This window comes from Peromyscus maniculatus, chromosome 16 (assembly GCF_049852395.1).
Source record: "Peromyscus maniculatus bairdii isolate BWxNUB_F1_BW_parent chromosome 16, HU_Pman_BW_mat_3.1, whole genome shotgun sequence".
Lineage (NCBI taxonomy): Eukaryota > Metazoa > Chordata > Mammalia > Rodentia > Cricetidae > Peromyscus > Peromyscus maniculatus.
The window spans coordinates 26,801,970-26,829,668 of NC_134867.1; the positions used below are offsets into that span (position 1 = coordinate 26,801,970).

At 38.8% G+C, this 27,699-nt stretch overlaps 1 protein-coding gene and 1 long non-coding RNA gene across 10 annotated transcripts in view; one reads left to right on the plus strand and one right to left on the minus strand.

Moving 5' to 3' along the window:
- On the minus strand, positions 1–27,309 carry LOC143268872 (uncharacterized). Its single transcript, XR_013045013.1, has 6 exons — positions 26,820–27,309; positions 26,419–26,528; positions 13,561–13,666; positions 13,121–13,190; positions 6,177–10,331; positions 1–6,130 (listed from the first exon to the last, which is right to left on the minus strand). It is a non-coding gene; the product is annotated as an uncharacterized LOC143268872 (long non-coding RNA).
- The window catches only part of Pkib (cAMP-dependent protein kinase inhibitor beta), a 102,765-nt gene that overhangs the window by 61,270 nt on the left and 13,796 nt on the right, over positions 1–27,699 (plus strand). For all 9 annotated transcript variants that reach the window (XM_076552503.1, XM_076552502.1, XM_076552506.1 and 6 more), the window contains one exon: positions 16,353–16,464. In XM_076552503.1, the coding sequence (XP_076408618.1) occupies positions 16,380–16,464 (85 nt within the window). In that variant the 5' untranslated portion in view covers positions 16,353–16,379. The remainder of the gene's footprint in view (positions 1–16,352; positions 16,465–27,699) is intronic.

A 27,699-nucleotide genomic window follows, 5' to 3' on the forward strand; every position in this document is an offset into this window, starting at 1 on the left:
TGCTGAGTCAGGCTAACAAGTACTTTACTGGTGAGTTATCTCTTCATATCCTGTAAATAGGCATGTGTGTGTTGTATGTATGTGTTCATTTGATTGTGTTCATGTGGCTAAGAGTACATGTGCACTTGCCTGTGGAGACTAAAGATTGGTATCTATTTCTTGAGATAGAATCTCTCTTTTAACCTTTTAAAAGATCAAATACTTCCAACACATAAACAGGATATATAATATATATTACCATTTCAAAACATAGGGAATGGAGCATAGTGAGGAAATACTAGACCAAAGTAAGACTGAAAATAAAAATCAGCTGAGCAAACTCCAAACTATGTGTCTCCATGTCTGATGTCAAAATGCTCTCAGATCTCCAACTCCTTTCAGCTGTGTTGAATGCAACACACTTTTTTCTCTGTGGCTTGTTCCACTCCCTGTTAGCAGCTCTCTTTGGCAGGTATCCCATGGCTCTGGCATCTCCAACATCTTGGGGTCTCCAAAGCAATCCAGGCTTTACCTTCACAGCTTCATACAATGGCCTCTCTAGGCCTTCAATCAGGGACACTTCCTGACATAGGCCTGGCCTCAGCAGTTTTCCTTAGGTGCAGATGATGATTCCATAACCCCTTTCTTTTATCCTTGACTCTAAAGCCAGAACCACATAGCTGAAGCTGCCAAGTTCTGTTGCTTGCCTGGGCTGGAATATGGCCCCCTTGTTCAATTACATCTTCACAGCCTTTCTGTTTTCCATGGTTTTCTTCACTGTTTAAGCTTGGCTGTCCTGAAACTGGATCTGTAGACCAGGCTGGCTTCAAACTCAGAGATCTGCCTGCTTCTGTTTCTGGAGTGTTGGGGTTAAAGGCAGGCACCGTCACACCCAGCTCTAAGCTTTTCTTTAATTCCTTTTCACAAGTTGGAAACTTAGCTGGGTGGGATCATGCCCTGAGGTCACCACTCCCTTTATTACATTTTTTTTTTAAATTTGTTATATCTCCTTGTAGACAGTATTTAGCTCCATCCCACTTCCTGGTGCTCCTTTTCTCCTCAAATTTTGCATTTTGTGTTTTTCCTTTCTCAGTTTGTTCCTTTTCATTATAGATCTGTATAAGAGTGGCCACTAATAACCACACGACAGAGTCAATACTAAGCTGTTTTTTGAGATTTCCTTTGCCAATGGAATTAATTCAAATCTCTTCATGTTAGCCTCAGGCAGACTCTTCAGAGAAGGGCAAAAAGTAGCCACATTCTTCACCAAAATACCACAAGAATGATCTCTAGGTCATATACTAATAGTATTCTCCACTGAAATCTCTTGAGCCAGGCCCCTGCAGTTCAAATTACCCTCAGCACTACTGTCTTCCATGTTCCTACTAGAATGACCCATTAAGCCCCCACTTAAAGTGTTCAACTGCTTTTCTAATCTGTAATCCCAAAGTCCATATTTCTCCAAACAAAAAAACATGGTCTGGTCTATCAAAGCAATACCCCAGTCCCTGGTACCAACTTCTAGCTTAATTATGGTTTCTATTGTTGTAAAGAGACACTGTGACCACATCAATGCTTATAAAAGAAAACATTTAATTGGGGTGGCTTAGAGTTTCAGAGTTTTAGTCCATTATCATGATGGTGGGACATGGCGGTGTGCAGGCAAACATGGTGCTGGAGAAGGAGCTGAGATTTCTACATCTTGATCCATGGGCAGCAGGAATCCATCTTATACTAGGCATAGCTTAAGTATATGAGACCTTCAAGCCTGCCCCCACAGTAACACACTTCCTCCATCAAGGCCACACCTACTACAACAAGACCACACCTCTTAATAGTGCTACTCCCTATGAGCTTATAGGGACCAGTTATATTCAAACTACCACATGGTACAATACACAGTTTGAAGCTTAAAGGCATAAAAATCCAGGAGGTGCTCATTAAAGTCCTAAAGTCTAAAGGCCATGAACACAAGAGATGTGACTCCCAAGTGAGGGAGAGGAAGAATATGTCCCAGTTCCAGAGACTGGAATGATAGATTTGCATTTTCTCAGATTATTGTTTTCTTTGAGTCCCTGGTGGATTGGATGGTATTCATCTATACTGTGGGTGTATTTTCCCCATCCAGTCTATGCATGCACTTTAGGAAATAGTTTCATAGATGTGCCTAAAAATAATTCTTTACCAGGTGTATTAGGTAAAGTTGTCTGGAGGAACAGAACTAAAAAGAAATGCATTAGTTGGGTTGTGCTATAGGGCCCAGTAATTTTTCCTGCATGCTGGAAAAGCAGAGAAGCTAGTAGCTTCTCAGGTCAAGAATCTGGATGCCTCAGCAATCCCAAATGAGTCAGTGATGACAGCTGGAAGGGTCCTCAGAGAGTCACTGGTATAGAGTAGGCACTGGAAAACCAATGAAGCTAGGACCCGATGTCAGCAAAGGATGGCAGTGTCCTTGTTCGGCACATTCACTCGGGAAGAAGAAACAAATGCAGGCATACTTTTTCTTCCAACATCTTCATATCTGGGCTGACATTTTCTTTTTTGGAAGGTGCTTTCTGCATTGAGAGATGGATTTTCTCAAAGTTCTTTTCTGGAATTATCCTCATGGACACCTAGCAGTCGATCTCCTAGGTGATTCTAAATCCAGTCAATTTGACAATCAAAATGAATCACCATGTCCAATTTCTACGTATTTAAATTTAAAAATTTAAATCTAGTCAGTTTATACTGTAAATTATACATCACAAATGGCATTTTTATTTTAGAAATTGTTATTTTCAAACATGCAACTGTAGGCAGTGTCAAATCAAATATGACTTGGCTAGGGCCTTGAGAAGGATGTCCCAGGAGGAAGTGGACTCTCTGTGCTCAAAATTGGCACCTGTATAAACAACTGGTTGGATTGTAGAATGAACTTCCATGTAATAGTTCTGCACTCTGTTCTCCAGATGTGTTGCTGAGATCTCCTTGGAATGTGGTGCATTGACAATCATCATTGTTTAAGATATCACTGTCCAAGAACCAGATGGGCATGGTAGTACACACCTCTAATCCCAGAACCTGGGAGGGAAGAGGCCAGCCTGAGGTTCATAATGAAACCTTGCCACTGAAAGGAGGGATAAGGACAAGAAAGCCACCAAAAATAATCTTTACCTTGAATATTCTATAATTCCAAATGGGATAAGAGAGTGTGAAAAGTCAGTGGTGGAAGATAAGGGGATTAAAGTTATTAGTTGTCACAAAAGAGAAGTTTCTGGACACTAGATCACAAAGCCACATTCGCGTTTCTAAATAAATACTATCTCATGTTTTATATGTGACCATTTTTCCAAATATATTTAGTTTTTTGTTATAAAGACAAGGATATCTTTAAGTATTTATAAGTGATTTTTTTTCATCTGTTACACATTTTCTCATTTAAATTTTCTAAAAGCAAAGTCTATTTTTAAGACTTGAGAGGTCATCTTGCCACTGAGCCTGAATACCTGTGCCGTAGTCACTGCACAAGGAGGCGTCTGTGCTGCCCTCGCTCAGTATTTCTGCAAATCCAAAGGCTCTAGTGAATCTGTTCTCAGATTCTTCTTGTCCCACTTTTGGATCTGCTGCCCCCTGCCTCTCTCTGCTTACTTGCTGTCTTTAAGGCTTCTTGATGTTACTGTGGCCCTCTCTGGTCCATTTCCAGTTAGGATCATTTTGGGGTTCTGCCTCTGACACCCTGAGTAGAGATAGGACTGGGATGGTTAAGTTTGGAGTATAGCAAAATTGACTTTATGGGAAGCAGGAGGGAGCCGTAGAGCAGAGGTGGGAAACCTAGAATTGAATGTGATGTAATTACTATAAGGACTTGGTGTTCGTGCCCACTCGCAAGGGTCTCTCTCACTGGTTGGATCTGTTCTTATTTAGTTGTTTGTCCACCTTCCCCAGGCAACGTTATATCTTGCCCTACTGGAATCCCACCATCTCCTCAAGCAGTCTGATGTTTGAAAAGGGTTTTTATTTTTGAATGAAAAAGAATTAACAAGGAATGATTGCTATTTTATCTATGGACCCAGTTTGGCTCTCATGTCCATTGATTTTAAAACTGAATGTTGAAATTAACCAGATGCTCACATAAACTAGCAATCCAATGTTCTCCTTCTCTTTGGAGCCAGGGCTGCTTATTTTGGTCTCATTAACTAGCTGATAACTAAAAGTCTAAGTCCAAAATTCTTGGAAAATGACAAACTACTGATGGGTTATCTCATTTTGTTCTCACTGGCTACCTTTAATCACATCAATCAGTTCATATCAATTCCATTAAATTGTACAAAAGAAAGTGGATTATGTATGTGATCATTCAGATGAGATGGACATGCAAATTTCTTATGTAAAATATGGATCTCAGTCTTAAAATAAGTCTACTAGAACATTTCTAAACATTTCAAAATTCTGCAACATACTTGTTAATTTCTCTATCAACCGGTCACCTTCACAGGTCACTAAAAAGTGTGTTATGGAAAAGCAGTTATTGGTTCCCAGTCAAAGACTGTGATAGAGCTAGGAAATGGATCATGCAGTCACATTACAATCCAGTGTACTAAGGAGGAGATTACACATATATGTAGGCAATAAAAAAGTTAGTTTCTAAAAAAACAAATTCCATGTATAGTGATAATTACTATGTATATATAAGAAATAGGGAGATGAATAACCTAACCATGTTTTGCAAATAGATCTGGAGGTAAATTTTAGAAAGGATTAAATTAAAGAGAAGAATCTTAGACTCAAAAGCAAAATGCCCATCTTAATTGGCCTCAGCTGAACAAATGCTATGGATACAAAGAAATACTTAATTCCTACCATAACTAGTTAATCTTGGCTTTAAAAATACGTCTAAGATACACGTTGTGTCAAGTTGCATAAAGTTTTCTAGAATTTACCATGGAACAAGCATAGAATTTTAGTCATGGTAATCAACCGTACTTTAGACTTTAGATGCTACATGAGGAGACAGAAGGAACATCAGCTTTCTCTCTGTGACCCATAAAAATTGGCTGAAGAATGGAACACATGCACGCATCTAAAAACAAACAAACAATAAAAATTTGAGCTTTTACTGCTGTTTTTCATTTTTCCACATACTGGACTAGAGCTTCTGAAATTGCCAAAAACATCCCTCTTTGGATATATGCATAGAGTCAGAGTTCTACAGACCCCAGAATGGGAGGATTTCAGGTTTTCTGAAATCCTTGTTTTCTAGGGCACAGTGTTATCTGGGGATTTCAAACTGAACTCTTCTTGGACTAAAAGCCTCAGGGACAGTGGACTGGTGACAAGGGACTTGTACCAGAACATTTTTCATTCAAGCCAAATAAGATACAGTTTTAGTAAATTTTACCCATATAGCCAAATTCCAAATTCTAAACTGGTAAAGTTATTACAAGTCCATAGGTCTTAAAGTGAAATCAAATTGATTTTCAAATGCTAAGAAATAAATTAGACTATGTTCAGTCATTATGCCCTTCCTTAGCATCCTCCTATTTCCAATTAGTGGCTAGAAAGTTTAGGTTTGAGTCAAGCAGGTCTGTGGAACATGAGTGTCTTAGGGTTCCTATTGCTGCAATGAGACACCATGACCAAAAGGCAAGTTGGGGAGGAAAGGGTTTATTCAGCTTACCCTTCCACAGTGCTGTTCATCACCAAAGGAAGTCAGGACAGGGACTCAAGCAGGGAAAGAACCTGGAGCAGGAGCTGATGCAGAGGCCATGGAGGAATGCAGCTTACTGGCTTGCTCCCTGTGGCTTGCTCAGCTTGATTTCTTATAGAACTCAGAACTACCAGTCCAGGGATGGCACCACCCACAATGAGCTGGGCCCTCCCCCATCAATCACTAATTAAGAAAATTCCTTAAGGCTGTATCTTATGGAGGCATTTTCTCAACTAAGGTTCCGTCCACTCACATAACTCTAGTTTGTGTGTTAAATTGACATAAGACCAGCCAGTACAATGAATCGGTGAGATCACAGATACTTATTTACTAGAATGAAAACTCAAGACATGTAGGTATTCCTGCTGACAATGCAAACATTGAGGGAGCATTACACAAAAAGGACCAAGGAAACTGAAGCTTAAGGTGGTTAAGGAATCCCCTCACATTGTGGATGTGGTTGTACTAGGAGCACAAGAGGAATCCCCTCACATTGTGGATTTGGTTGCACTAGGAATACAAGTCTAATAACCTTTCCAGACTTGAAAATAGGTAGAAGCCAAAATTTTGCTAATTCATGGAAAATTTATCCCACCTTAAAAAAAAAAAAAGACTCTTTTCCATTCATTAATTGATGACACCGCTAATGATTTGGCTTTTAGAATTTAGAGTTTAGTTTGTGGTGAACCCCAAACAGAGCATAACCCTGTAAACGAATGTATGAGTGAATGAATATTTTCCCAAGACATGGTCTGATAAGATGAAATAAAGAGGGTTTTGGAGGATCTGGGGGCCGCTAGAGCAGAAAGACGCCTATCAATGAAGGAAGTTAAGAAAGAGGGTACAGTATGCAGTTGGTCTGGGAAAATCTGATCAAGAAGAACTCTTAAAAATTGTGATAAAGATGTAGAAGTGCAGCTCTCCACAGTTGATGGTTTCTGGCAGCGGCAGCGGGGAGGACTCAGTTTTCTTTAAGGGGCTGGCCACTGGGAATTTGACCGTGCTCCAGTGACTATCTGGGAAGCACAAATTAGACTTGCTTTTTTTGTTGCGGGGGGGGGGGGGGGTCCACAAGGGTTGGGGGTGGACCTGGGAGGAATGGAAAATGTGTGTGATTGGGATATATTATGTGAAATTCCAAAATAATCAATAAAAATATTACATTGGGGGAACAAATAGAACAAGGATCAATCAGATATTGAACTTCACGTTTTAGCGATAGCATGCCTGACATAGTATAAAATGATCACATAGTGTCTCTCTTCACTTCTTTCACACATTTATTCTCAAACTTATTCTTTTATGAAGCTGGTTAATACTGACCACATTTCCAAATATTTCTTCTGATTTGTTTGACTCAGGTAAGCAAACCTCTCCAGTAATAGTTGTCAAATTTTAGTTAAACACATGAGATCTTTTCCATATTGCCTTTTTCTTACTCCATCTTTTACATCTCTGAGAGAACCAAAGAGATTTCAGTCAATAGATTCAGGATGACCAAACTCCCTTCAGGTCAAATGAGCTTGTCTCCTTGAGCGACTCTTTCTCAACTCTTACTGAAGACACTTGCAGAATCAGGTGGTTATTTTTTATTTTGTGTCTTTCTTTGTTTTGGTGTTGTTTTGATATTTTCTTCAATTATTTTAATTAAGACAGGTATTGGAAAATTTTATTATTCCAAAGTTCTTCATTATCCTTGATCAAATGCCAAAGGATATCAGTGAAGAATTTGAATGTAAACAGAGTGGTAGGATAGATCGGAGTGTCTTTCTTGGTTCATGTGAGCTGCCTAGAATACAAATGTAGAATGCTTGTATCAACAGACATTTTATTCTTGTATCAAATTCACTAAAAACTTCCTGTCTATAAAGACAAGTTCTCAAACAGGAGTGACACTAGGTCAGTGGTTATGAAGTTCAGTTGGAGTGTTCCACTGAACCCCTGCTGTTCACGGTCGATGCATAGAAAATATTTGTTCTTGCCTCCCAGGAAGCTATATCTCTTTAGGGGGGGAATACCCTACATAATATTTAGTGACAATGATATTAAAGTGATTCATCAGTGAACTTCATGATCTGTTATGAAAATGAAAGGTAGTAGAGCCCAGAGGAAGACACCGACATATATTCTGATGTAACAAGGGTAACAAGAATTTATTTTTCAATTTAGTTCAATTTTTAATTTAGTATAAGGAAAATTTTACTTAGGTCTAAAATTGAACTAGTAGGTCTCCAAGGCTGAGTATGTGGATTGTTACTCTTTATTAAAACCACCAATTATATATAACCTGCTGTGTGAGTGACATATCTTCTTAGATATGGAAACAAATTAATCAATGCATTCTGGGAAAAGGTGTAGAAGAAAGTAACAAGATGTAGTGAGAAAGATGTAGTGAGTTAAGCTTTATTCTAATTCAGTTCTCAAACCTGTTAACCTTAATTACCTACAGAGTTAAGAATAGATATGATATCAGATAGTCTAAATCAAAAGCTCTAGGGAGTAGCTGGAACTCTGTATTAATAAGAGCTGTCATCATTGATGGTTATACATAAACAAATTAGGCAAACACTGTCCTCATTCTTCTGGCATAAGATTAATTCTCAGCAAATAGTGTTTGTTTTGTTTTGTTTCCTATGTTGGTTCGTTCCCCCCTCCTGTATTCCCCCCCCCCCCCCCGGCTCTTATATGAAGATTTTAAAAAGACCTCAGGGAGAGCTAATTTGCGGTAAATTCTGTTTGTTGGGCTCTGGGCTGGCACAGGAGGGATGTAATTTTCTGAGACCTCATTTTATTTTTCTTTTCTACAATTGAATCAAGTGCAAAGGTGAGAATCTAGTTTGTGGCAGAACAGCACATAAGAAAGAAGAGGCATTAATTTACACGGCCCGACATCAGGAGGGAAAATGATTCTGTTAGCCAAGCTATAAAAAAAGTATCTAAAGCCTGGAAAATTCGATGAGGTCAATGTTAGGACAGATGGCTGGAGCAGAATGACTGACCATTCAGCAGCTAAAAATAAAGGCTATCTAGGCTGAGGTATGTGTAGTTAGGAGAAAGCCTTCAAATCTTAGTTACACGTTTCAAAAGGAAAGCGCAGGACTTTGCAGAGCATCTCACGTGGATTTGCCTTACTGTACAGAAATGACCCAAAGAGCAGACTGGTGGCATGCAGTCCCCAGGTGTCCGCTGCTGTGAGAGCATCAAACAGTGGTTTCCTTTACTGCATTATTAGTGCCTTCTCTCCTTTTCAAGAGAAAATGTCTTTTCATAAGATGTGAGTTATTTGAGTATTCTAATAAAAAAAGTCATAAGGATGAAGTACATCGAGAAAACTCTGAAATAATATTTGAAACACTTGTAAGTTCGTATAAAAACAAAAGTTCACATTGGCCTCATACTGTTTTTAATGAGCAAGTTCTGTTACTGATCGTGAAAGAAAAATGAGATGGAAAGCAAAATTAACTCACTCAGATATAACACGGATTAAATTATACAGAAGTTTATACCATGAATTATAAAAGTTTTCTATTTATTCTATGAAAGAATTTTAATGAGTATGGAAGTATGTATTCCCATATATTAACTGTATAATAGTTAATGAGAAGCACAAAGAACACACATTGCTTTCAAAATCATGCTTATTTTTCAGTTCAATGATTTACATTTTTAAGAATCAATCGGATTTTAAAAGTAAATTCAAATAAAAGTTTTTGAATCGTATGAGTTGCTTGAACAGTGTTTTGAGTATGAAGTATTATAGAAATGCGGCTGCAGAGATGGCTCTGTGGTTAAGAGACTTTCTGTTCTTGCAAATGACCTGAACTCAGTGCCCAGCATCCACATTGGGCAGTTTACAACTACCTATAATTCTAGGGTTATAATCCTCTTTCGGGTTCCATGACCACTGGCACACAAACATACACATATACACATACAGTTACACACACACACACACACACACACACACACACACACACACACACAAATAAAAATACCATTGTATTTTGGGTCATAGAAGGACAATATTTGGGTTGAGGAGATTCATGTATGTGACAAATGGCTGTAATAGGTAACTTTTAGGAGGCTTATTTCTAAATTAAGATACTTCTATCTTATCCTAATATCATCCAATTTTATAAACGTCAATGGAAACTGGATTGACTTTATGAAATGACTAAAAACCCATATTCTGGAGTAACATATGAGAAATTTAAATCCGAACATAAGGCAAGATTAGTAACATCTGGAAAATTCAATTCTAGTCATCTCACAATTATGAGTTTTTTTTTTCATTTTCTCATGCACACACACACTGATACTTGTGGTAATGATTAAATGAAATAATGCAATAAAGCAATACACAGCTTATAAATGTATGTAAAGCAACTGCCTAGCTAAAGGCTCAGTTGAGAAGAGCTGCTAAATGTGTATGACTGATAACAATTTAATTATTAACTGAGATTTCTTTACTTGTTAAACCTCCTTTAGTGTTTTGTGTGGACACTGTTAGCTGAAAATGAGACATACAATTTAGAACAAAAGATCTCCCAAGTCTCTAATGTTTGTTAAGTGGAGACAAAGAGCCACAGTCGTGAGAGCCAACGTTACTTCTGACAGCAGCCTGACTTCAACCGTCTGAGATGAGACCGGAGAACTGAGAACAAACCTTAGAGGAGGAAAAAACAAACAATGGCATGAGAGTTAGGTTTTATGTTTCTGGGAACGGAAATGAATCATTTACTAGCTGGTGGGAGAGCTCATGATATGAGGAGAACTTGGCTCTGGAGTCTTTGCTGAGGTCCCCAGGTCTCCAGCCCTCTTGGTTGAGCAGTGAAGAAGCAGCAATAGAAATTTAATGAGATTAGCAAACCCAAGAGAGAGAATTACAGCTTAATTCCCAGGGAAGATTCTAGTACAGCAGTGAAGTTCCATGAGTGCTGTGGCCCTAGAAAGGTAGAGAAGTCATGGGGAACAGAAACTCCCAGGTGGATGAGCTTAAAGGCCACCTCAGAGTTTCTGGGCTCTCAGAGGCGTGTGGTAGAGACACCAAAAATGATTTAATTGGGTTCAAGTATCAATAAGAGTGGTTTAAACAAACATTAGGCTTCACATATCCTAGGCTGGGCCAGAAGGTGAAGCTACATTTACTTCAACTCAGTGTTGTGGTTACACTTCAAACAACTGTAGATTGTAGTGTGCAGAATAGAGTAAGTCGCACCCCACTAAGGGTTGGTGTAGACACAAGACGTATGTAAACCCAATGCCTTTCCCCTTTCTATCCTTCAGGTTCCTTTTCAAGGGAGAAGGAAAAGTGGTATTGGTAATTCGAGGTGTCCTCATCTATTCACCCCATTGATAGGAAAAGCCAAACACCACCTGACACTGAAATCATAAAGCTGAGGGTAATTCTTCAGTCACATATAGTGACAGCATGGGGATGGGAGTGGGCATGGGGAGAACATTGTACATTTATAGGGCCACGGGCATGCAAGTTTTTATGTATAAAGTTATGCAGGTGCCACTGGCTGCTGAGGAAGGGATGTAATTGGTTTGCTGGAACAACTATGCAGGCAGAGAATACAAACCTGCTAATGCAGGTTTTTGAGAAGCTGTGCCTGGTCGCTTTGATAAGGACATATGTCTGGCTCAGAAACCTCATCTATAGGAAGAGTAGTGAGGGAAATTATGGCTGGACCAGTTACAAATTATTATATCAGATGTTCAGCCTTAAACTTTGGTGATAAGCCATTATTCATGCCTGACATCAGTTTAAGGTGGTTTGTTTTGTTTTGTTGTTGTTTGCTTGATTGCTTGGCTCTGTTTCATTATGTATTGAGATGAGGTCTCACCATGTTACCCTGAATGGCCTGGAACTTACTATATGGACCAGGCAGGATTCAAACTTATGGCAGTTCTCCTGAACCTTCCTCCTGAGTTGTGGGATTATAGACACATGCTACTATACCTAGTGGACAACAGTTTATAACTAGATGACCACCAAGGCTTTTAGGAATGAGCAAAAGCATTTCTACTTGGATGCAAAGCACCCACCTAACAAAGAAAGGACAAAATATTTTGAGATGGCAAAAGAAAAAAAATATGAACTTTACTACACAGCCTTTTGTCCAGCCAGTAATGGCCACCTGTGTGACACTGATGTAGAACTCATTTTCTCCAGACACTAATCAATGCCTTTGGTGAGAATGACACTTAATAGGGGCTGGAGTATCACTTTCCAATTTGTTTTTTGTTCTGTTCTGTTTTGTTTTTTAATGGTGAATAAATAAATTTTTATTTGTTGAAAACCAATGTATTTATTTTTTCCTTAGGTAAAATTTAAACACAGTGAATGCATATTACTACTTTTAAAAGGATATACTTATATAGACATAAACCTAATTAATATATCAACATTTTAATTATACCACAATGTTTCTATATGTCTGCTTCTACTCAATCCTGGAGCCTAAGGCCCAGCAGCTACATTGAGCTAGACTTTGTCTGTTCTTTTTTTGTTTTGTTTTGTTTTTTTAAGACAGGGTTTCTCTGTGTAGTTTTAGAGCCTGTCCTGGAGCTTGCTCTGTAGACCAGGCTGGCCTCAAACTCACAGAGATCTGCCTGCTTCTGCCTCCTGAGTGTGAGTGCTGGGATTAAAGCAAGTGCTGGGATTAAAGGTTCTACCACCGCCCAGCTTACTTTGCCTATTCTTGATATGCCTAATAGAGAGACTGATTATAAACAGAAAAAAAGATTCCATTAGTCAGAATTCATTAGAGAGAACAGAATTTATAGAATGAATCTCTCTCTCTCTCTACACACACACACACACACACACACACACACACACACACACACACACACACACACACATGTATATGGGACTTTTTAAAAGATTGACTTACAAGACATTGCTCAACTAATCCACCAATTTGTGTTTTAAGTAAGAATTCTTTGGAAAGATCACCGGACTTCTTACTTACCCTGGCTGTCCCCCACGTTTAATCATCACTATTGTCTTCATGGGAGGTTGATTTCCCACTACATGTCTTCTTCAAGCTCTCAGCCTGAGTATTCTACGTCGCATGATTTCCCTGACTGCTATTGTTATCTAGGATTCCTAGTCAGATACGGAGTACCCTGTTGGGGTTAGGTTGTGGGGTAAGCCTACCAGGAGAAATGTGTTAATCCAACCCGTACTTTGAATATCTGTAAAGCAAGAAATTCCCAGTGTTCATGACCTAAAGCAGAAACTCTTGGGAATGGTCTACAAGTTTGCAAAAATGTTCAGGTAGGGCCAATGGCCAGGGCTTCCAGTGCTAGGATGGATGCCTGCAATGCAATCATTGAACCTCCCCTTGGCTTTATCCTTTATTAGAATTTTTTTGGCTAGGAGACCAAAAGAAACAACTCTCCACAAAGATGTGTAACAGAAATATTACTAGTGTATTCACTTACTTTATCACAAGAAATTTGTCATGTTGCTGAGAATATTGAGAAGTAGATGACTTCATGAATGTCATGGTGTCTGGCAAATGAGAGAGTAAAGAAGAGGGGAGAGAATTTGTCAAAATGCCCAGATGTGACTCCATTCTGCATCTAAGATCACAGTAGACATGCCAAGCTAAGAGGGTACTACTTTAATGACCCAAGTAAATGGCTTGCTGGATGCTTTTGAGTACAGGTTCAAGTTCTTTGAGGTTCTATTCCAAGACTCTATTCTAATTTCACTGTCTTCCACTCTACTGGAATATAGTATGAGGCCAAGAAAAGGCATTTTTTTAAAAATTAGAATCCCAGGGGCAATTTATAATCATGATAGGCAATGCAGAGACTGGGGGTATGAGATGAAGCAACCAAAGTATCTGTAGGTACTAGCAGAATTGTTTATCACTTACAATTTGTACAAATTATTTAGTGTTTGGCTTGGCAGGATTCCTCTTCAACATGGACCAAAATTTTAGTAATATTAAGATTTCCAACTGAGTACGTTACCCCTAGAACCTAAAGGAGAAAAAAAAAATAGATGTTGATTTAGTTACTTATCTATTGCTTTGATAAAGTTCCATAATCAGCGCAACGTAGGAAAGAAAGTACTTAATTGATCCTATGGTTCCAGAAGTTTAGAGTCCATGATGGTAAGGCAAAGACACAGTGGCAAGAACGGCTGAGAGCTCACAGCTTGATCTCAAAGCATGAAGCAGAAAGTGTACATTGAGAATGAGTATTTTGAGTCTCAAAGCCCAACCCCAGTGGCAAACCTCCTCCAACAAGGCCATACCTCTGAATCCTTCCCAAACAGACCTACCGACTGGGGACTAGGTATTCAAGCATATGGACCTATGGGGGCCATTATCATTTCAAACCATCACAGATGCTGAACTTGCATTCACTTCATGGGTGCTGAGAATGTCAGTGTCTATTCCTTGACAGTGTCAGGTATGGAATGGCACATGGGTTAACAAGTGAATTTCAAGCATTTAATAGAGGTGAAAGAGCCGCCTTCTGCTATGTCTGAGGTAATGACCCTGCTTTTGTAAGCTTTTTTCTGAAGAAATTTTATATATATATATGTATATATATATACACATATATATATTAATATTTCTTTTTTTAAAGCAATTTTCTGTAGGGAATGTATGCAGTAGCATTGCTGCCCGTGGATGCCATAAGTAGCCCAGTTAAGGTGTGTCATGTCTCTTTGTGAGCAAAAGCAGCTGTGATCAAATGTGTGCTAAATTCATCATATTAGTCAGATTAATAGTAGTAAAATATTTGGAAGTTATTGATTGGATGAAATCAGCACTTTTAATCAGGAGGTTATTAGATATATGGGCCTTTATAGAAAAGGACCATATGTTAAAGATTGTAGAAACCCATTGCAGAACATCATACTTTGTCCCCCTCTCCAAAATTTAAGAACAGGCCAAATTAAATCCAATTGAGCTAAAATGGAGATCAGTCAGGATAATCGCTCCTTCACCCACCAGTTCTTATATAGTAAGTTTGAATCCCTGAAGACACTATTTTAAATTAAATGAGGCGTGTTAATTATGTTAACATGGAATGGGGGTGGGAGAATCAGGATTTCTCATTCTGTCAAACAAATTTGTGTCAAAGACTTAATTTTCATTAGGTCAGAATGTCTATGCCTACCATGTGATACTTTAAGGCAAGTGTGTTCTGATGACTAAGGCAATCATGAGTTGTTCTGTTTTTATGCTTACTTATCCTTCTAAGACTATAGGAAACAAATATGTTTAAATTTAGTAAGCACTTCAGATCTACCTGCTAGTAGGACTTCATTTTTGTTTTGTTTTGTTTCCAGACAGGGTTTCTCTGTGTAACCCTGACTGTTCTAGAATTCACTTTGTAGACCAGGCTGGCCTCACATCAGAAATCCACCTGCCTCTGCCTCCCAAGTGCTGAGATTAAAGGCGTGTACCACCACCACATGAATAAAATGATTTTTTTTTGTTGTTTTATGTGCATTAGTGTTTGCCTGCATATGTATCTGTCTGACGGTGTTGGGTCCCCTGGAACTGAAAGTACAGACAGCCGTGAGCTGCCTTGTGGGTTCTGGGAATGAAACCTATGTTCTCTGGAAGAGCAGCCAGTGCTCTTAACCTCTGAGCCATCTTTCCATCCCCCTTAGACTTACTTAAAGCTGTGGTAATTTACCAGTTGGTACATTTCGGCGGACATCACTGTACATTTTGAAGTAAATTATAGAGACACAAAAATAGATCAGAGCCCTTTTTCCTTTGATCTACAAATTCTTTCAGGTAAGTTTTAAAGTTCCAGTTAGGCTTGCTTGTGCAGCTTTGCTCTGGTATTATTTATTTTTGCTGTTTTCCTTTCTCTGTATTTAGGTTTTTAATCTTTATGTTTCTCATTAAAGGTTTTTTTTTTTTTATGGTGGCTGTGCATTGGATATATTTAGTAGAGGTGGTGGGGGAGGGCCCTCTTCCCCTTTGTCATATTTATAAGTTTCTTCCTGAAATCAGTATCTTCAAGTTTTCAGGTCTGCCTCATGGTAATAGTTGACATATATGTTTAAAGACATTGGGTTTGGATTCACCCCTGCACAGGTGCCACAAGGATGCCAAGGGTTTGTCCCTTAGGATGCCATGGATGTTTCCCTCCAACTCTGTGGATTAGGATGTTTGTTGCAAGAGAAGCACTGTCAGTGATGTGGTGCAGGGAAAGAACCCTAGATAGGACTCTCAAACCTAATTAAAACCACCTTCTACAGCAGCCCCACATTTCCTATTACATAGGCAACCCCCCCCCCTTTCTCTTCTTCACCGCCTTTTTAAAATGAAAAAAACTCTCTGGCAATATTTTGGGTTTCTAACCAGGGAATGTTTTATACTTTAACTTTTGTCTTTACACAATCATCTTTGGCACAGATTTTTTAGTGTGGTTATAGGGAAAGGTTCAGGAACTTGTGAGCCTACATTGTAAATGGCTACCCCTTCCTCCAGGGATTCCTAGTTTATCTTCCTAGGTAGAGGTCCACATCCAGTAAAGTCTAAGTCTCTGGACTTGTGATTGTGAATTAGCTCTTTGGTGTGCTTTTAGGCAACGGTGCGGAGCCCAGGGCATATTGGCAATGGGTTTTGCATCCCAAGCTTGGTTGAGTGCCAAATGCTCCTCCCTCTCCCTATCCCCTTTTTGTTTTCATCAGCACCTGGGCCACAGGCCACGGGCCACCATGGATGTGAACCTTGATGCCCTTGGGGGTCAAAAGAAAACAAACGACAGCAGCAAGGGAAGCGACAGCCCAGAAGCCCAGCAAGGTCACTACCCCTGCATGCACGACACCAGGAATGCCATGCTTAATTCTCTGCAGGATGGTGGTCTCCTTCCTTTCCACAGACCTTACCAAGGGTGTCCTTTGGCTTGTCCCTTGTACTCATAATTATAAACAATATCTGTATTATAACCTCAAGTAGCCCATGGCAGTCCCCAGGATAGTCACAGTGACCAGAGAGCTCTAGATTGGACCCTGGAAAGCAGGGCTGAACTTCTACTTGGTCAAGGCACTGCCCTTTTCACTGCTGTAAGAAACGGAAGCCTCGGTGACCACCTGTCCGACAAGTTCAACCTGATACCATGTTGACATCATCTCGGAGACAAGAGAATCATAGTATGGAAAGAGACAATAGTGATCGACAGAGACAGCGTGCTGCCACACAGTCCACAGCTCAGAGTCCCCAGCAATTAGAGGTTTCTTTTTTAGCTTTTGCCATATCTCAGAACCAGTTACCCCACAGCAGTTACTTTGTGATGATGAGATATTCTTTAGATATCAATGTTTGGAAGGCTATGTAGTCCCCAACACCAGTAATTTGCATTCCTTCCTATTCAGCCCATTGGTGAGGTAGAGATTCTCTCTCTAGAGACCTGGCAGTGGCTGAACACATTTAACAGTTGACAGATGAGATCCACAAAAGTTATGGGATCACATATGCTCACAGGACGAGGCCAAGAACACTGCAGACCATGCAAAGACTTGGAGAGGGTAGAGTGGGTGACCAGGAGCTGTGAACAGTAATGAGAGTATCCTGTCCACGAGTTCCCAAAGAGGATAGGATTTTCGCTGTGCTAACTAGGAGCTAAAGTCTGCTACCTAGGCATAAGCAGAAATTGTGCCTGCTCCCTGCACTAAGGGTGGCATAACTAGGGTTCCTCCATGGCAGAAGAGTGAAAAGAGAAACATGCTATTAAGTAAATGAAGGCCCTCACCAATTTATTAGAGGTCAGAAGAGCACAGAAAATTTTAATTTTTTTGCCATAGGCCACATGAAGGAACGAGTCCTGTAGATGGTCATGAATTATTTGAAAATGTACGAAGAGAGAATAAATTTTAATGGGGAAGTAAATGGTGTTATTTTGAGTTAAAAGACTGTCAAGACTATGAAGGAAAAAATGAAGAACCGTGATTTAAAATAAAAACTATTAAAGAACAATGCATTTACATATTTGAACATATCTGCAAATGTATGACCAGATGAAAGGGAAGCTTTGATAATACTTGAATGCGCAAGAATTGAAATTTATAGCCAGAACTAAGTTTTCTAGAATTATTGACAACTTAATGACCAAATAAGCAAACCCAAACATATGAAAACCAAGTACATGGTATGTTTAATGTCAGGATTAAATATTTCTAAAACTCTCTTTTAAGTGATAACTATGTTGGTAAATAAGAAAGATAATTTTTCATGAGCCCAGAAGAATAAAAGCTTACAAAGATCAAGGTGAGTGCTGAAGGCTGCCTCTTTGCTTCTCTCTCTCTCTCTCTCTCTCTCTCTCTCTCTCTCTCTCTCTCTCTTCTCTCTTCCCCCAACTCTTGAATAAACTTCTGTTTATTCCAGTCTTATTTCAAGTCTAAGGGCCAGGATGAATATTTGTTGCTCTAGTCCAGGTCTTAGTTCAGTGGTAGAGGAAAACTGATGTTGTAAGTCAAAAACAGGCAGAGAGATTGAGCTCTTCCTCACTCCATCTTTAGTGGGATGGATGAAGGCAGCACATACTGGGAAGGACGATGTGCTTTATATGTGTCCACAATGTTAGATGTTAATCTCATTGCAAACCACTCTCCTAGCCTGGATGTCACGATCAGAGCACCCTGTGGCCTCATCAAGTTGACACATACAATGAACCCTTGCAATTGTCAAATGTCTTAAGTGAGATAATACTGAGATGTGCTCGGCCAGGTCCAACTCAGTTGTTCTGGCACAAGGAGAGTAAAAATGGGTATTTTTAATGTACAGAGAGCAGTAGATTCCATGAATTTTTAAAGTTTATTCTGTAAGGGACACAACAGGAACTATTTCTGAGGATACGATACATAATAAAGAATTTTGTAAAAAAAACAAAAAAACAAAAAAAAACATGATTTTATGGATATATATGATCAAATAGATACACATTATGTATGTAGAGTATAGTGTCATTATAAGTGGCCTGATTTTAGGTAGTTAAAAACTATATGTGTGTGCTTAGAAATATTAAATACTACTGGGCGGTGGTAGTGCACACCTTTAATCCCAGCACTCGGGAGGCAGAGCCAGGCAGATCTCTGTGAGTTTGAGGCCAGGTCTGCAGAGCAAGTTCCAGGACAGGCTTCAAAGATACGTGGAGAAACCCTGTCTTGAAAAAACCAGTAAAAAAAGAAAAGAAATATAAAATACCACAAGCTTTTAACTGATGAATAAATCGTATCTTAATGAAAATATTTAATGCGAAGTCCGCTAGTCAAAAACTGCATTTGACCCTTTCTGTAACATACTCATTGAACGTAACATTAAGTATTATCGGCAGCATTTACTGTTAACAAACTATTTATAATAAGTCATCAGATCTGATAGTTTAAGGTCTTTCTTTTTGCTCTGATTTTAATATGAAGCTATTCTTGGTCATTTGCATTTGAAAACAGTTTTTTTTTTTTTGGTAGATTTGCTCATAAAACTTTTCTTCTTACTGGCCTTCTAATAGCTGTCCTTGACATTGGGTCTCTATTTCTGGGTAACGCTTCTCATACTCATTTTTTCTATGTGATGTGGAGATTTTCCTGGATCCCCAGTGCTCAAATGAAAAGATGTGCTCATGAGTTGTAATGACATTTGCCTCTTTGTAATATGGATTTCAGTTATGGGTATGTCCCAACACAGTAGCAGTCTATACCAACTAGGCATTCCCTTCTTTAGTGGGGACTTGCCTTTTACATGTGGTGTTACTATTGTGTATATTACAATTTTTAGTCTCTGTCACTAATTCCCCAGAATCCAGCACTGAGCAAAACACTTTGTAGATGCTTGGTAAGACATGGGTGACAGGTGACAAGCTGTGCTCAGTAATTGTCCTAGGAGGTGTAGATGAAGGTGTTAGTGAGGATGGGTAGACTTTGGTCTTTCCTTGTTAGCTGGGCTAATTCATTTCGAGGATCCTTGGCTTCCTTTTCTTTACAATAGACTTAGTAAGGACCACTCTACAACACAAGGTCACACAAGAAAATTTTCATCAAAGAGCTTAAAAAACAGTGCGTGTTCAAAATCATTTTGTCAGTTTTCCTATTATAAAAATCCTCTATGTATATATGAAACAATCATTAATAAGAACCATGAATTTGAAAGAGAGCAAGGAGGGGTGTGTGAGAGGGGTTAGAGGTAGGAAAGGGAAGGAGGGAAATTATGTAACTGCAATTTCGAAAACTAAAGAAAAAGCATTATTGTTAAAAATTGCCACTGCAGAAAGTTGGGAAAACAATGAACCTGGAAGGGAAAAGCAGAAATCATAGCTAGCAACTCTACCCATAAAGGACTGCTGTTGCAATACATTTCTCTTAAAGTGTTGTCTCCTCATGCATTTTATAGAAGTTATAGATGAATATGGGTTGCATTACTTTTTTACTTGCTTTTTAAGCCACATTTTAGATATCATTTTCATGAACTCATTGTACTTACATAACAAAAATATAGTGACATTTTTGTTTTACAAAAGATTTTGTACAGGCTAAATGAATCCATTTAAATACATTTTCATCTGTTTAACTCGATTATAGGATAATATAAGCATTATAATTTGAGGAATAAAAACATTTTGAAGAGATGGTTTTTCTTGTTATTTGCTTTTGGGTAGTTTTTTTCTTTTTTAATCCATGCTAAAAAAAAATCCTCTAAATGCTTAAAATTTTGCTACTGTGATTCTGATTAATTTTTTTGCTTGATGAAATACTAAACTGGTTTCTTCTCCTATAATGAGAAATAAAGCAGTGGGAAAAAAACAAAATGTAGATTAAGTGGGTACAATCATTTTTCCTCTTTTCTCCACAGCAAAGAGAAAAAGATGAAAATTATATTTATTCACAAATAGAGTAAGAAACATCCCAAAAAAATTTTTCATTAAATGGATAAAATAAGATACATTGGTAGAAAATTTAAAATTTTATATAAACAATATATATATATATATATAATAGATATATTGAAGTATCATACCTATATGTCAACTTATTGATCCAGGCCACATTTATTAACAATCTCAATCTTCAGCCATGTCTCTTATTTTTACCATTGTGCTTTGTTTGGGGTTATATCTACTTAAATTAGAATAGATACTAGAAGTTAACAAGTGTTGAAAAAAGTCAGGCGATCAGGAATTGTGCCTGCAACCTTCCTCACTGTAATTATAACAGTACTGGGACTAAAAATTGTCTTTGAAGTATCATAAAACAGTTGAGGATTTGGACCCAATTTAACTCCTGAAGACAACACTGAAACAGTTTATTGCAGAAAGAATGTAAAAATTTCTCCTTTCAGGAGAGACTCATGGTGGGATTAAGGAAGTGTGGTTTTCTGTGACAAAATGCTTTTCTGCACAGATGCTGTAAATTAGTAGCCACGATGGAAACACTCTCTCTCTCTCTCTCTCTCTCTCTCTCTCTCTCTCTCTCTCTCTCTCTCTCTCTCTCTCTCTCTGTGTGTGTGTGTGTGTGTGTGTGTGTGTGTTGGGCCTACCGATTATAAGTGCATTTTTTATTAAACATTGACTCAGTAAGAATGTCTAAGAGTTAACCTTTTTGCCTTTATAACCCACACCATAGGCTGTCTCTAAAAACTTATCCACAGAATGGCTTAAGAGGACCATGGGTGTCCATAACAATATTTTATGATAGCATTGATAAATCAATGTAATTGATAGCTAAACACTTTCCATTTATGTAGTTACTAATGATCAACATTTAGAGCCATTATTTTCTTGGGTCCAATACAATAAAATAGGTTATATTAATCCTACTTTGATGTCAAGAGTAGGAAGTTTGCAGAGAACTTCCAAGTTTTGCTTTAAGTCAAAAGACTATAAGAAAGCAATATAGGGGGCTGGAGAGATGGCTCGGTGGTTAAGAGCACTGGCTCTTCTTCCAGAGGACCCGAGTTCAATTCCTAGCACCCACATGGCAGCTCACACCTGTCTGTGACTCCGGTTTCAGGGAACCCCCACACCCATGGCAAAAACACAAATGCATATAAGAATAAAATAAAATATATATTTTTTTTTTAAAAAAAAGAAAGCAATGCAGGATTCAGTTTCAGGAATATTCACTTTTAGATAATCAGACTTGCAATTTCTGTCAACGGGCTACTAAACAAATGAAAGGACCACATTGGAAGCAAGTACTACTTCATGTAGTTCAGTATGGTGTACTGGAGTAGTTAGTACACATGCCAGTGCTGGAAAGCTTGAAGCCCTCATTTGAAATGGTTTTCTGTCAAAGAAGCACAAATCTGAATTTCTTTTTTAATTTATTTTTATTTTATGTACATTGTTGTTTTGCCTGCGTGTATGTCTGTGTGAGGGTGTCACATCGTGGAGTTACAGACAGTTGCTATGTGGGTGCTGGGAATTGACCCTGGGTCCTCTGGGAGAGCAGTCAGGGCTCTTAACCAATGAGCTATCTCTCCAGGTCCCAAATCTGAATTTCTTAAGGGAGCTGGGAATAGAAGCTGAAGCCACTTTTAGTGCAAAGAGATGGGTGATCAAATGGAAGACATGATTTTTAAATCAAAAAGTTTTTTATAAGCTATACTGATATATTGTAAATATAACATGAAATCATGTGATATATAGGTATAAAATGTGTTGTATTGATGGACTTTAAAAAATAGCCCAGGAAGTTCAACAAATGTATAGCCTTTCCTGGAACTCACTCTGGCCTAGACTGACCTTGAACTCACAGAGATCTGCCTGCCTCTGCCTTCTGAGTGCTGGGATTTAAAGGCGTGCACCACCACCACCTGGCTTTAGATTCTTAAATTTATTATTTTGATGTATATGGTACATAGTACATTTTTAAACTGGTGTCAGACTGCAATTTCTTTTTTGAAAGATGAATGCATATGTATATATACATTATAAAAGTATTCTGAAATGAGAGTATGTGACTTAAAGTGTTCACTTTTAAATGATTGCTCTAAATTATCTTTATGGTGGGACAGCAGTTGTTCTACAGTGTTTACTGATGCTGTGTCCCTCAGAGTTATCCTTGGTTTAGGAAAGTAACCCAGAGGAAAAAGGCTTAATCTCCCTCTCTGTTGAGAAAAAAATCATAATAAAGGGGACTCTATTAAAAGTCTGAGACTGGCCCCCAAGTGTCAGGGGGGACATATGTACAGGAGACAGTTGACAATTGTATGCGAGTGGCTTTAGGTCAGTGAGTTTGTCCAGTTCCATATTAATGAGTCCTTTTCAGAGAAGACTTGTGTCAGATCATGGAGCTATTGAATGCCTGCCGGAGGATAAAAGTTGATGATGTAAGAGTTTGCATTAATCATGACTGTGAATTATAACTAATGCTTGTTACCCACCCAACACACACACACACACACACACACACACACACACACACACACACACAGAGTCCTGCATTTTCCTGACTTAAGGCCCTCATGCAGAGCTATTTGAATGTTAGCATAAGAAAATCCCACCGAGCAGTTGATAACTGGCTTTACAGTCTTATGCTTTTATCTTATTCTGCAGTTGCATCTAATCTTTATTATGAATGGTGGAAGCAGACTTTACCACTTGTTGGCTCACACTTGTTGTAGGTATCAGGTTCTAATTCACATTTGCTTCGTGAATTTATTTCACATAAATCATAGGAATGCAAAACCTTCTTAGTGCAACCATGATGGTCATATTAATTTCTCCTTCTCTCCTTTTGACTGACGTCACCAACCGTCATTTGACATTTTAAAGCTCTCTCATTAGCAGAGAAACTGATCCATCTGTGGTGAGTGGAAGTAGGCCATAAGAATTCTAAAATTATATTAATTTCCCACAAGGGTAAATTGAGTTCTTGGACTTTTGTGAGGTTTGATGTCTTTGCCCCAATGGTGAAGTATGGGGATGTTGTGTCCGGAAGCAATTAGAAAAGGAAAAGGGTGAGTGAGGGAAGATGAGCAGTCTCTCACTCCAGTAGCTTGCTCTTCCACAGAGCTTCCAGTAGACCGTTGTGATGCCTGGGAGGCAACCGCACTTCCGGTGTTGGGAGCAACCTGTTCCTCCTCTGCTCACCTAGTGGAGCTTCTCAGCGTGTGGTCCTCATGTACTCCCAGCCAGGGTTGGGAATTCTTGACTCAGTGTCCCTAACTGAACAGTAACTGGTGTGCTGCTCTTTCAGTTTTGAAGTCTTTTTTAATTGCTTGCTTGCTTGCTTGCTTGCTTGCTTCCTTCCTTCCTTCCTTCCTTTTATGAGGATGGTTCCTTCTAGTTCTTGCTAAGTCCTCTCAATTTGTGTAAGATAAGATAAGAAAATAAGAAATAGACTGTCAAAATGACCAAAATCGTAACACACAAGGATGCTATGCTGTAGCTTATAGCTACAACAAAGGGCACTCATCCAAGGGAGAATTGGAAGTGCCATTCTGTGTTCTGGATGTCACCCAGCACATACAACACACAGAGACACACAAATACAATGCACACATTCTTACACACAAACACCCCCCCCCCACACACACACACCCCAAATCAAGTGTATTGTGGATAGCACTAGTTTCAGTCTTTCCAGAACTGGGGATGAAGGAAGATCATGTATTCAATGGGAAGCATGCTTATTTTTCAGGAAAACGTTCTGGTACATAGAGACTTCATTGTATCCTCCTGGGTAGCTGCTTTCTTCTGTTATAGAAAGGAAGACCAATGGTAATGAAGGAGAAAATGCTCTCTGGACTTGGGAAAGAGTTTGGCAAGTAGGCTTTATATTGACTTCAATTTGTATTAGACTATTGCTTTGGGAAGCTGCAATGGATTTGAGAAAGCCTTGTAACAGATTGACTGCTATGAGTGTGTGTATATTGGGGAAGTCTTTCTAGCAGGAAACTGAAAACATAGCATGGTCCATTAAAGGGGATCCCCTATTCCAAAACCACCATGCACATAGCTAAGCATCCTGTACTATTTATTATACCTCACTTCAGTTCACACTATTGTCATAAGTCGTCCTGTTTTGAAAGAGTAAGTACTATAGTACTAGAAAGGTATTCAGATTTATGTACCACTTCATCTGGAAGTTTACGGGAGAATAAAATTAAGTTTGGATTTGAATACTACATGCTTAATTGCTTAAAAAATTTCTGTGCTAGAACAACTTCAATATGCATATGAATATATGTTGAGAATTTGTGTTATTGCAAGTAAGAACCTAAGCATGAACAAAAGTGAATGTCCACAAATGTAAATAAATTTTCATTTGTTTTTGTCTTATTCTGGAGACATAGATATGCCACAAATGGAGGAATTATAAAGAGACATATCTCCAAGTAAAAAAATAATTTCTTACATATGCAAATGCTTCTTCTAAGCACTGTTTAGCCTAAAATGGTATTGTCACTTGGTTGGATAGACGTGTTACAGGATTCATATCTTTTACCTAATTTCCTAAGATGAGGACTCAAGGTTAAGGAAGGCAGTTGGAGGGACCACACTGTGTCTCATCTCATCACAGTCTGGTTCCTCTTTGTGGCTTGTGGGCTAGTACAGGGCTTGCATGCGATTAGATGGATAAATATCTGATTTGTTGGTGCCCAAAGAAGCAACTATTTTGCATCTTTCACCATGTTTGGTGGTGGTTTGTGTATAAAAGACAGAAAATCACAAAATAAGGATCTCTGCCAACATAGAGAACTGAAGAACATTAGCATAAAATATGGGGATATTGAGAGCTGGAGAGAGATAAAGCCATGCCTCTCTTTTCCTCCCTCCCCTTCTCTCCTCTCTCCTCTCCTCTCACTCCCCCTGTCCACTCCTCTCACTCCCCCTCCCCTCCCCTCCTTTCCCTTCCCCTGCCCCCTCCCTCCTCTCCTCTCCTCTCCTCTCCTCTCCTCTCCTCTCCTCCTCTCCTCTCCTCTCCTCTCTCCTCCTCTCCTGTCCTCTTTTTCTTTTCCTTTTGAAAAGTGTTTATTATTGAAGAGCCTTGCACATACTGACCCTTAACTCTATCACTGAGTTAAGTCTTTAGCCCCTAGGTGTCAGCTGAGACCACTATCTATCTTTTTTTAAAATTCCTTTTGTTGTTGTTGTTATAAGCGTTTGGTTTGCTGTTGGTGTTGGGGGCTTGTTTTTTATTTTTTCAGACAGTCTGACTCATATCACCCCTCTAAGAACTAAGTTAGCAGATAAGAATTTTATTTGAAGTGTTATGCCCAGAATAAGTAGTGGTTTCACCGTGGGAACTGGGGTGACAGACAGGGATCAAGAGCTGAGAAAAGAAGGAAAGTATGAGCCTGCTTACATTCTCAGCTTAAAGTAAAGACGTCTGTGGAAAGGCTCGTGTGAGCAGAGGATGCACTGACCAGTCTGTAGGGAGAGATTCTGTAATATCTGTCTGTAGTTACACTTTCAACAAAGAAACACACTATTTTCTCGAATTCTTTTAAGTCCATTGAGAGTTTAGTGGTTATACATGTGTCCATACACACACTATAATGTGCATTTATGTGTATGGTGTGTGTGTGTATATATGTGTGTGTGTGTGTGTGTGTATGTGTATAAATCTAGTATTCTCTTTAGCTTGAACATCTTACTGTCTTCATTTGTGCTTTTGTTTTGATCTCCATATTTTGGAGATTGCAAAGAGGCTGGAGTGTGTGTACACATGACTGTATTATGGTTTTTTGTTAAGGCATCCTAAAATCTATATTTTCAACTGAGATCAAGTATGTGCAGGGCAATAAAAATGGCATTACCTCACTGGGAAAACAGGGCTTCAATGAAATCTCCAAATATCCAAATGGTTCCAGCTCTTGTAAACTGTACAGCTTACAAAGCAGAACTCATGTAGAGTCCTCTGTTAATTCTGCAAATGAGAAAGAGGAAGCTTTGCTAGTGAGTCAGCCACCTTGGTTAGCAGACATTCATATAACTAAGCTTGCAAAATTTAAAATGCTTGGAAGTTTATCTTAGGTTTATTTCTCTTCAATGCATTACCTCATCTTCCTATAAATTATGCTTTTTAAATGGCACAGAGCATTAAAAGAGAGCAGTTGTCTTTTTTCTACATACTCCATCCCTTACAAAATCTAAAAAAACACTACTGTCTAGTAAAACAAAGAGAAATAAAATGAACATTTAGGGAAGGCAGGAGCACTCAATGATTTGCTGTTTATTTATAGGCTCAAAATATTATTGCTAGAGCCTTTCTGTACTGGAATTGTCTGACGACTCATCATTTGTCTTTCTTCAATCTTTCTGCACTGTAAAAGTAATAGATGTTCAGTATTACAGTTTAAAATGTGTCAAAGGAACTAAAAACTGGTTAATATGGTTCTTATTCTACCTGCAGTTCCCAAGTGGGTCTTTTTTTCTTTGTACACAATTGAGATGACGTTATATTCATTTTTTCCCTCTTTTTGTTCCCACAACACATATTACTTTAACATTTCAAAATGTTCTGTGGACATGCTTCTGTCAGTAGATCTGACACTTTCTACTTGACCTGGTAGTATCAGCTTCATAGCATGATGTACATGGTTAATTCACATTATTTTCCAGTTTTGTCCAATGCTACAGGGAGCCTATTGCCAGAGAATCCAAAGAGCCCAATACTGAATCAAGAGGCCAGAATCAAGAGGCCCTGAAAATTCTCTGTAAACCAAATATATTGGGTCAGAAAATAGACAGCTTTTCACGGTAGAACGCCCATCTTCTCAAAGCTCTGTGGGCTGAGATGATGAGCTGTCTGGTCTGTCAGTGGTGGATATCTTGGTTAGCCTCAGCACCAGGCTCTGAGAGGGGCTTGATGCAAATGTAAACTAAGAAACAGCAGAGCAGAGCCCCCAAAGAAGGCAGCCTGACTGCTGATTCTTCCTGGTTGGCCAGTTCTGACCTCATCTTAAGATTCTTGTTACTGAATGTAGCTGACACACTTTCAGATAGTTTTGTGGTGTTTTTGTTTAGAAAATTTCTGCATGGTATAATAATGTGAAGACAAAGGAAACAACTTCCCAAATAACAAAGAACTTAACTCA